This window comes from Amphiprion ocellaris, chromosome 2 (assembly GCF_022539595.1).
Source record: "Amphiprion ocellaris isolate individual 3 ecotype Okinawa chromosome 2, ASM2253959v1, whole genome shotgun sequence".
Classification (NCBI taxonomy): domain Eukaryota; kingdom Metazoa; phylum Chordata; class Actinopteri; family Pomacentridae; genus Amphiprion; species Amphiprion ocellaris.
In genome coordinates this window covers 2,383,331-2,394,736 of record NC_072767.1, presented here as the reverse complement: position 1 = coordinate 2,394,736, position 11,406 = coordinate 2,383,331, and the positions used below count along the sequence as shown (strand labels likewise).

Below are 11,406 nucleotides of genomic sequence, written 5' to 3'. Positions count from 1 at the left end.
ATCGTGGATAGAGCGGGAGAGGCGCTAATCAAAATGATTTCCCAAATCCTTATGCGCCGCTCATCGGTTGTCCAGTTCCCACTAACAAGGAGAGAGAGAGGAACAGAAAAGAAATAAAAGGCTGGGTCTGGATAAAGAAAGTAGTCATGTGTTGGTTTTCGTTTCAAAGACTTTCAGCGAGCTGTGCTGAGGGGAAAAACAGAGGAGTCAGCCCTCCCACCCTTCATCCCTAATAATCATCTGTCAAAACACCCACAAACTAATTTAACCATTTGCGCACAGATCTGGTAAATAAAGGAGGCTTTACACACCCTTCTGTCTGGAAACATGTGCTCCAACAACTCTGAAAAAAGACCAATAGGTCTGTTTTCTGTAGCCGGACGAGTCCCACTGCTTCTTTTATATGTATCCCGAGACAACACAGATGACATGAAAGCGGAGCAAAACCGAGGGCCTTTTGAGAAGATTGCTTTTCAGGGTCTAAATGTGTGTGGCTGGTCTCACTGGGGACCGCTCGCTGCGCGCACATTCACTCCCCTGGGCCAGGGGTCCGCACTGACAACATCAACAAACGGCCCAAAAGCCGCATTATGGTGGATTAGGAGCCCGATGAAAAATGCTGCTACAAATTAGCAACGAAAGCCCCAAAAGACCGTGGGTATATCCTTGTTCACTTTCAATTACAGGACCGCCGAGGCCTGCTAACGTCCCCCATTCATTTAGGGCCTTTGTAACTCGCAAGAAAACGGTCCTTTATAAGCGAGCAAGAGCCACACAAGAGGAATACTTGCCCACTGTTGCGTGATATTCATGAATGTTATATACATCGAGGCGTGTTGGAAACATTTAAAGCGAATTTTTGTGAGTTTCTCACACCTTTAAAACGAGTCCTAATTTGCTGCAATCTTAAGAAAGTGATGTAGTTCAATTGGTTAGATGCACACCTGAATTATTCACGCAAGCATTGTTAATATTAAAGCTTATTATTAAGATCTGGGATGTATAAATAAATAAAAATGCCCTCTCCTTATGTGCAGCTCTCGGTTTCTAATAAAACCCTGCAAAATCCTGCAAAACAATTCAATTTCAAGAGCAATAAAAGTGGTTAAATATTCAAACAGCAATAAAAATAGTTGCAAAAACAGCCTGATTTAATTGAATTTGATCTATTTTATCCAACCTTTCATGTAAAAAAAGAAAAATAACGATGTTTTTCTTTCTTTAAATTCACAAACATTTATTATTCTTGTCATTACAACAAAAAAATGACCTATGAACATTTAGGTGTTTGTCTATTGGCAACACATGACATACTGTATGCTTCACAGATTAAATCGTGAATAGGTAGGAACGAACAATTAAAAGGTTGAGAAGAGGTATTGCGCTCTTTAATACCAAAAAATCACACAGCCTACGTGTCCACTGACAACACGAAATGATTCTTTTGTCACAAGTTCACCATGTAGAGGAGATTCAGAGGGAGTGAAAGTAGGAAAATGTTTTTTAAGTCAGAAACCCCCCCGTTTATCTCCATGTGCTTTCTAAGTAAAACCTGAGTTTGCCGTCTCTTGTCAGCCTATTTCCACAACAACAGTGCCACATTCTCACGACGCACGAAATAAAAACAATATAAATCATAATAAAATTCTTGGCTGTATTTAAAAAAAAAAAAGAAATCGGAAATAATCCCCGTAGCCATTGGTGACAACTTTAACTTAAAATAACAGATTTTTTTTTCTTTTTCTTTTTGCACTACTGACAAATGAAGGCCACATGCCAGACTGCAGGCCAGAGCTGTTTTTAAAAACTTTTGCTTTTTGTGTCTCAATATTATACACATATTTACAACCCATAAATAAACGTATCTCTCCTCTTACATTGTTAGGAAACTGGGAGAGCTCAAAACACCCTCACATCAGCAAGAATGTTCACCCTACCTTCACATAGGACGACGACACAACTGGCTTTTTTTTTAAATATTTCAGCTGGCATTCTCGCAGATTTTTTAATTATCTTTTTCCCCTCTGTCTTTTCTTTTTTTAGCTGTCTTTTTTTTTTTTTTTTTTTTTTTTTTAAAAAGGACAAGTGTTCATATTCGAGGTTTTGCTGGAAAAAGTCTGACTTTGTGGCCCAGGTTGTATTATGCTGTCCTGCGTTAAGTTCAAGTGTGTGGAAGCGGAGGCCAGTGCCGGGGTCAGCATGGCCAGGATCTGCGCCTGGCTGCCCGGCTGCGCGCTGTAGGAAGAGGCGGTGGAGTTGGCCGCGCCGATGATATTGTCAATGGAGAAGGAAGGCCGGCTCGGGGTGCTGGAGTCCGTCTTGAGAGGCGGCAGGGACGGGCTGAGTTGAGGATAAAAAGGCTTTCTTAAATCGGCCCCCAATAGGGAAGGCAGGTGATGTGGCGCGGGGAATATGGAGGCTGATGGGGGCAAGGTGCAGGGGGCGTTAGGGAACGGGAATGAGCCACCTGTGGGGTGTGGGTGATAAGGGTTGTGGGCTGCGTGGAAGTTCTGCAGCTGAAGTCCATAGTTGTATCCGTACGGGCCGTATCCAAACCCGGGCAGAAAGCCGCCGGAGTCCCTGAGGATTTCATTGCTTTGGTGCCTCTTGAAGCGTTTCCTCCTGCGCAGGAAGCTCCCGTTGTCGAACATATCTGCGGAGTCCGGGTCGAGGGTCCAGTAGTTGCCCTTCCCGGGGTTGCCGGGCTCCCGTGGGATTTTCACAAAGCAGTCATTTAGGGAAAGGTTGTGCCGGATAGAGTTCTGCCACGCAGGGAATTTTTCCCGGTAGTAGGGGAATCTATTGCTGATAAACTCGCAGATCTCGCTGAGGGTGAGACGCTTCTTGGGGCTCTGCAGGATGGCCATGGTGATAAGAGCGATGTAAGAGTAGGGGGGCTTCACAAGTGCGCTTTTTCTGGGTTTGTCCCCGATCACGGTCCCGGCCTCTGCGCTGGAGCCCAGCTGGTCTGACGGACAGTCGGAGCTGCTGAGCCCCGGAGAGGAAACCCTCTCGGCCGCGTTCTGGGAGTAATTATCGTCCGAGTCATTGTCCAAGTTGAACTCGTGGTGAATGTACTTTCCGTCCTTCCCGACGGATATGTCACCACCCACCACATCGATGTCCACATCTTCGGACAATGCAGAGCTGTCGGACATATCCGTCCCTAAAGTCATCCTTGGACTCGCCGCTTCTCTTCCCCCTCTCTCCCAGATTTCCTCCTTCTCTCGTCCGGTGAGGCTGCTGAGCGAGAGCGCACACACACCCTCCCTCTCTCCCTTACAACCACGCCAGGCTTTTGCTGCAGCTTTATCTCCAACTACTGAATGCACACATGGCTAGAATCTATTGAAAAGACAAATAATTCTTTGACCTGTGGATTTGGCGACTCCTTGGCGTCCGCGGCTGGTCAAGCAGGGCCGTGCGCGGTGCTCATGGAGAAAACTTCTGATTTGCAGGCGTGAGGAAAAAAGACAGTCAGGGATCAAGAATGTTGCACCGAATGAACTTGCTTTTCCTTCAGATGCGTCGGTTTCCACTTTATGCAGCTGATCGTGTAAAAAGGCTACTTCTGGATATCCAAATGTCTTTCCAAAATAGCTTTTACGCACGGGATTGGGTAGGTATCCAGCCAGACTGTCACACTATCCTCCTTTGCTCTCAAAAGGTATTTATAGGGCCACGGTGGTCACGTGGTCTTTGAGTCACTGTTACCAGGAACTAGAAGGAATTACCCTGCAAAAAGTAGTATGTGAACTTGATTTTGAACCTTATATATCGCTAAGAAATTATAAAAATAACAAATATTTGTTGCCTAAACGGGGAGATCAGCTCTTTCCACTTACATAAACTTGCTCAAAGACTTCTAAGATTTGATTTACTTGATAGAAATAGGTTGAGATCTCTTTTATTATCAGGTTTATTAACATAGTATTACAATATTTGAATAAAAAATGAGCAAAATGTGCCTTAAAAAGAGAGAAAACTTGCGTCATTGACGACCTTTACGACGGAAACTCTCATCCATTCTCGTAAAATTAGGTTTCATTTCATAACATGAAGCTACATGATTCATTTAAATCGCTTTTTCCCTTTATTTTCTTTTTTTGCAGCGTAAGGTGAGAGAAGAAGGTGCACAGCGATGACAGGGACGGATCTTTGTGAAACAGCTTACAAACACAATCAGCGTACATATTAATATTTCACAGTGAATTTAAACGCACCATTTGTTGATGCAGTGGTTATGAAGCAGTTAATCATTTTTATTAATCACAGGAATTTCAGAATGACCCTCGAAGAAGAGATAATAACAGAGATCATGGGTTAAATCCAGAAGCGCTATTCTTCTTCTTCTTGTTGTTATTATTATTGTTAACAATAATGATGATTCATTTTCAAATGCAATCAATTAGTTAAATTAAAACCTGCATAATATTTACGTATAAACCATAAAAAATAAACAAGTATATTTCACTAAAATAAGGCTTTCAACTAAATCCATTTTTGTTCATAGTTTTTGCAGTTTTGTTTCGATTTTAATTAGATTTTATCTTTCCATTACCGTAAATGTTGATGAAGAATAATAATAATCAGCGTTTGTCTATTCTGAAAAGCATCCTGTTGAGTAATTCCCTGTCAAAGGTTTTGTGCCAGCCGCCCAATTCCCTGATAACTTCTCACGGGTTTTGCGTTTTCCTTGTTTCGCAGTCACAACATTTCCCATCTGCATTTTCCGCATAATTCGCATCGTACACGGGGCTGAAGTCAGCTGCAACCTGCTGCGGTTCGTCTCCAGCGAAAGGCCAGCAGATGACAATGTGCAATGTGTCTGTAATGTGTGCAGGCTTCAGCTCATTATGCTGCAGAAACACCGACTCGCCGCCTTCACATCAGCACCTCATTAATCCGAGCTGCGGGTCAAACAGCAAACACATTGTCATATTTTCTTATCATTAACATTTTATTTGGCGTGACAGGGCCGCTGATTTTTTAAATGTATTTCTAACACAATCTGGCTCATTTGTTTGCTTTTGCTTATTTGATTCTGGATTTGTGCTTTTCTTCATTTTTCCCCCCACTGAGGAATTAAGTTCAAGTCAAGCATACAGCACCTTAAATATACAGAAGCCTGACTGATGCACTGTTCTCTGACCTGCCTGTCACAAGCCTTTAAAAATCTGAAATAGACGCACTGACAGCTGCAGGACGCATGACTTTAACAGCACTCACAGCCACGTTTGTTATTTTAATTCATAGATTAGCTACATCATTTAACACCAATGGACTTTCTAAAAATTTATTACCCTCTCACAGTGTCTTCAGCAAAACATGACTGCGTAATTCTGGCTTTTTGAGATATTAAAGGCTGTCAGCAATTAAGATTTGTTGTTTTGAAGCCTAAATCCTAAGATCTATAACCATTATTTTATTTGATAAACAATAAAAGCTACTTAGGTATCATGATCCACTTGGAAAAAAATTAAAATCTGTATGAAACACTATCAACAAATTTGCCATACACCTGTTTAATTTCCAAATAATGTTGTCAAAAAATTCAATTTAACCAGTTTTACAAATTATGTAAATGCAATCACATATAGGAGTGAACAATAATACAAATGAGGCTCTTCGGGTTTCCAAAGCTTCAGCAGGTTTTAGCTCATGTTATCTATAATTTTCTCGCATCACTGGGTTCTTCTTCCTGCAGTTTGTGGTGCTGAAGCGCCCCCTGCTGTTTGCAAAGTTAAAATTCTTATACCTTGCAGGTGATTCTTTAAACCAAGGGTTGTCAAACTCATTTTAGTTCTGCGGCCACATTCAACCCAATTTTATCTCAAGTGAGAAAGTAAAATCACAGCACAACCTACACAACCGACCTATAAACTCCAAATATTTCCCTTTGGTTTAGTGCAAAAAAAAAACGACTATTAGAAAGTGTCCACATTTAAGGAATTATCTTTTTACAAAATACCATGAACAACCTGAAATTTCTTAAGAAAAATAAATTCAATTTCAATAGCATTATGCCTCAGTTTATCATTTACACATTACAACGTACAGATCACCTACAAAGGCACAAAACATTTAGTCATAGGTATCTGGAATTGAATGATACAGTATTTTACTTTATGATCAAAATGACAGACAAAAAACAACAAAAACAAGACAAAATGTTACAAAAATGAGACGCAAAATGACAAAAGCAAGAAACAAAATGACAAAAAATGAGACAAATGACATGAAACAAAACAAAAAAGAGACAAACAATTAGACAAAAAAGTTACAAAGCAGCAAAAAATGGACAAATGAGACAAAAAAACGACAAAACAATACACAAAGTAACGAATAAAGCAAACACAAAATGACAAAAATAAGACAAAAAAGCAAGCTAGACAAAAAAGAAACAACGACAAAAATGAGAAACAAAATGACAAAAATGAGAAACAAAACAACAAAAACGACAAAATATTACAAAAATGAGACACAAAGTGGCAAAAGAGCAATGAGCAATCTAGTATTTTACTTTGAATCAAAACAACTTGTCATGGTCTAGAAATTATTTCAAAAATTTTAGTTTTACAAATTTATAATCTGCAGTTAATGTTCTTTGTAATTTTTACATTTTACAAAGTCATCCCACGGGCCGGATTGGACCCTCTGGAAGGCCGGTTTTTGCCTGCGAGCCGCATGTTTGAAACCCCTGCTTCAAACCATTGCTGTGTCCTACTGAAATAACAAAACTGTAAATATTACACCGTGATAAATATAAGACTGTTAAGATACTCAGAGATGATGAGAAAAGAGCAAAATAAAATCAAAATTAAGTTACTTGTTTGATAGAAATTTTGAGTTTGAGTGTTTATTGCCATTTACATTGAAATTCTTTGTGCATTTTCTCGAGTCAGCTTTATACATTGGGGAAAAAAGAAAGAAAATGCAAATAATAAGGTAGGAAAAAAGATTTTTAAAAATAAAATAAGTACACTTTTTTTTAAAAGCACTTTGTATTAAAAAAAATATTAAAAATACATACTCTGAGAAAATAATTGCACATATTTTGTGGTGTATAGAAGTTATATTGCAATATTGTCTTTTAAAATGTCAAAATAGCATAAAAATTACACATTTTAACTACATGCACAATTTTTTACACATACCACAATACATAGGGAGAGCATTTATAGAGCAGGATTTGCAGCAGCAACTGAATGCAAATACTTTTTGAGTATTGAAGCACTTTGCAGGTGAACTGAAAGCAAACTGGCTGTTCGAATAGAGAACTAATGCTTGGCCACAATTTGAGGAAAAAGACTTTACTGCAAACATCTGAATACTTTAATGCGTGGTGGGAAGTCTTTACTGGTAATTTGCAGCAGTGATGAACAATAAAAAATGTGATTCTGGTTGCATTTTACAGCTTGCAACCCAGATTACAAGGTTACCTGAAGGTTTACAGCACTTTGAGCGTTTTGTGTTGGTGCATGACAGGCCCTCTTCAGCACTAGTCTGCACATTAAATGATGTTTAATTGCAGAAACAATTTAAATGCAGCACCGTGTTTAAAAGAGTTTTTTTAAAATAACTTCTCAATAGTAAAATGAGAGCAGAAGTAAGAAAAATAACAGAAAATGTGCACGTGGCATTACATCCTGTCATAGTAAAAACTCTTTATAGACTTTACACAATTCAGCAAATAAGAATAAGTAAGAAAAATCTGTTTTTTTTATCATGTGTATTATCCTTACAGCAAACCAGCTGCTTTTACATACAACACATTGGGCATTGGAGCATTGTTAGCAATGGTTTTACTGCTGACTGTTGAGCAAATTCACATAATTAAAACATAATCAGACAATATTTGAGGGGAAACTGTAACACAGGTGTGGATAATCTCACTGGCTGATCATTTTGCTTTTGCTTCCATCTAGTGGAAAGAAATGAAAGTGCTGATTCCTTCAGGTCCTCCAGCACTGGAGTGGACAAACCGTTATCTAATACATAACTGTTGATTCATACTGAGCTAACAGTTGTTGATTTAGACTGGAGTAATGAAGTTCATCTTTGAATTCGACCAGGCTGACTCACTTCTGTAACATGCAGTATGTAAAAGTAGACTGACAAAGGCAGTTGGAGTTGCTGTTTGGTTTTTGATAAAATGCTGCAACACGACTGTCCTCAAACCAAACAATCAGTCAGGTTTTCACTGACACCAACTGCTTCAACCATTACTTTAACCCACTAGATGGTCCCCAAAATAGATGAAGCTATTTTACTCTTTCATTGTATTCGTATGTATGTTTACAACTATTTCCTTCACTCTCTGTATGTGTTACGTGTGGCTTCATTGTTTTGTGAATTTTTATTTTTTTAAATAATGTTTCAATAGGTTGCACAGTCACTGACTTACCTGAAAAGCTGCCCCTGCTGCTCCACCAAACTACTAATACTGCTAAAATTATTGTTTAATACTTTCAACAACTATAACAATAACTGTCTCTAACAGATGCCTCTCTGATTATGGAAGATTTCTTTCACAAAATATCACTCAATTATAGTTAGATTTCATTGTTTATGCTTTTCCAGGCTTCCCTAATGTAATTAGTGTATATTTCTTAACTAATTTTGCCATCTAGTAATTGACATTTTCATGTTTTTAAAAGCTTACAGTGAAGCATTCTAATTACAGTAATCTTTAGAAGAGGAACAAAGTCAGTTAAACTGAACAACACATTTTGAATAAAGAATTTTATAACTGAAAATAAAGGGATTCATTGTGAGGAAAAGCCTACCAGTTAAAAAACAAATATTTCTGTACAGATGGGGCCCACAAACAGGTGAAAAAACAATTGTATAAGATCCCTTTGGCAGTCAGTGTGTTGTAGGTGCAGGTATTTTCTCCGTTTTGACAAAAAGACCTGTATGGCAGGTTTTTGAACTTGTTTACAGCGTTGGTATTAGTGCACTTTTACCTGGATCTCCTGTGTATCGTATGTATTTAACCTTGAATGCAACGATGAATATTCTTTATTTTTAATGAACAAAACTGCATCTAATTTGCATCACTCAGTTAGTTCTATTCAAAAAAAGCACATTTTGTTTTAGGAAATTAATATTTAGGCTTTTAAATGAAGTCTATGAAATCAGTGCCCCTAATTTTGATGTCCTACCTTGTGTTGCAGAGGACATAAATTACATTTGAACTATAATCAGGCACCCATTTGATCATACAGTTTGTTTTAGTTAAATTTCTAAACTAGTTTTCCCTGCTGAATGAGGCACCTTAACATTAAAGTAGCTCGTGTCTGAATCTTGAAGTATGATTTATTGTAAAAGCAGCTCATTTTTAGGTGATATCCAATCTAGATTCCATTTTAAATGAAGGAAAACGCTCATTTTAAACTGTTTTTCTCTCATCACATACATGAATCCTTCAGTTACAATAAAACCAACTATTATATTGTTCTTCATTAGCCGTCACAAACCAAGACCACATTTATTTTACTGCAAAAATCCATTTATTCCAAGCGACTTGTCACCAGCAATAATAACATTCTTCTTTTAATAAAGTTTTTACATCAGCAGACTATTTACACACACATAAAACAACCAATTTGAACAATATAAGTAGCATGTAAACTTAGAATCAAACTCTAAAACACAGGAATTATGAACACAGCGTGGCACCATATTATACATGAAATTCTCTGAGATACAGTCATGGAATGTGTCGAATGAATCTAAATGGCTTTAGACCTTTTTAAATAGGAATGTTTTAGAATGAGGCTCGGTCAGGTTGTGTCATGTGGTTGGTAAAAAGAAATTCTATCATTTAATAAGTTTCAGGTGACATAATGATGTCTTTAATCAGGCTATTATATCCCAGTGATGTTCACATTTATTGATGGCATATTCCTTTAATATGGAACTGTTGGTAGCCGTGATTTTTAACGTTAACTTGGATTTTTTGGGGGGGAAATAATATCTCACATATACCGCTCTAACCCTGACGCAAAGTTGGCCTGTCTCATGTAAGTGTTGTTGTAGGAGTTCATGGGGCTGGAGAGGCCCAGCAGCTGCTCCGTGTGCTCGGCGCAGGAGCTGGGGCGCAGCGCCGGCAGGGAGAGCCTGTTCCCGGAGCAGTACACCTGAGAGCTCCCGGGGGAGAAGCCGGACTGGCTCATGGTGGCCAGGTTTGGAGGGGAAGCCGAGGAGGAGTAGGGGTACCCGGCGCTCAGGTTGGTGGAGATGTTCCCGCTGTTTCTGCTCAGCATGTTCGCAGAAGGGTTGACAGTCTGCGGCTGGAAGCAGGCGGACGGGTCGGTGCCGGTGACCGAGCAGCTGGAGGTCATGGAGCCCAGGTCACCGCCGCCCAGCCCCAGCGCCTGGGAGTTGAGCTCTCCAACCGGGCCGCTCTGCACCACCGTCTGCTGGCTGATGATGTTGTCGATGCTGAACATGCGCGGCTGGCCTTGGCCGACCCCGGTGGTCTGGTAGTGATGCAGCATGGCGGGATGCGGGGATGTGGCCGCCAGCTGGGAGCCGTACCCGGAGCCGATGCCTGCGTAAAGGGTGTTGGGGTAGGACGGCCTGCCCATCGGGGTCGGGGTGAAGGCGCTGGAGCTCTGCATGTAGCCCGGGTAGGTGCTCACATCTGTGCGCTTGAACCTCTTCCTCCTCCTCAGGAAGCTTCCGTTATCAAACATGTCCTCAGCTGCGGGGTCCAGCGTCCAGTAGTTGCCTTTGCCGGGCCTGCCGGGCTCCCGGGGGATCTTCACGAAGCAGTCGTTCAGGGTCAGGTTGTGGCGGATGGAGTTCTGCCACTTCTTTGAGTTCTCCCTGTAGAAGGGGAAACGCTCCATGATGAACTTGTAAATGCCTCCCAGTGTGAGCTTCCTCTCCGGGGAGTTGGCGATGGCCATGGCGATGAGGGCGATGTAGCTGTAGGGAGGCTTCCCCCTCTGGACCGGCCTCTTCCTGCGGCGGCTCCCCGTCGGCAGGTGCTCCTCCGTCTGGCCCAGGACGGCTCCATCCTCCGTGCCGGGGCTGCTCCCCCGGGGCTCGGACTTGATCAGGATGTTGTCCTTGGACCGGGCCTGCAGCATCAGAGGCGGCGGAGGCAGCGGAGAGTCCAGGCCGATGTTTGGAGACATGACAACAGGACTGGCCTCGGCGGGCGAGTGCTCTGCGGTCATGTTGCACATGCCAGAGAAGTAAGAGTAATTTGCCAGATTCATAAAAGAAACAAAAATGCGCTCTTGTTTTCGCTGAAATGATCGGATGGAGGGAAAACGCCCGTGAAAGAAGCGAGTGTTGCTCCACTGGCTGGTCCCTGCTCTGGCCAGAAATAGCCCCTGTGTTTGGGTTGGTGTGTCAGTACAGGTGAGAGGAAGGCGTTGACAGTTTTAT

The 11,406-nt window shown here is 41.0% G+C and overlaps 2 protein-coding genes across 2 annotated transcripts; both read right to left on the bottom strand.

The window, feature by feature from the left end:
* Positions 1 to 1,210: 1,210 nt before the first annotated feature.
* On the bottom strand, positions 1,211 to 3,655 carry foxd2 (forkhead box D2). Its single transcript, XM_023277769.3, has one exon. It carries the CDS (start codon positions 3,174 to 3,176, stop codon positions 2,073 to 2,075), a length of 1,104 nt encoding a protein of 367 aa, XP_023133537.1. The 5' UTR covers positions 3,177 to 3,655; the 3' UTR covers positions 1,211 to 2,072.
* A 5,929-nt stretch (positions 3,656 to 9,584) lies between these two features.
* Positions 9,585 to 11,383, bottom strand: foxe3 (forkhead box E3). The gene has a single exon (XM_023277852.3). It carries the CDS (start codon positions 11,232 to 11,234, stop codon positions 9,984 to 9,986), a length of 1,251 nt encoding a protein of 416 aa, XP_023133620.1. The 5' UTR covers positions 11,235 to 11,383; the 3' UTR covers positions 9,585 to 9,983.
* Positions 11,384 to 11,406: the final 23 nt, after the last annotated feature.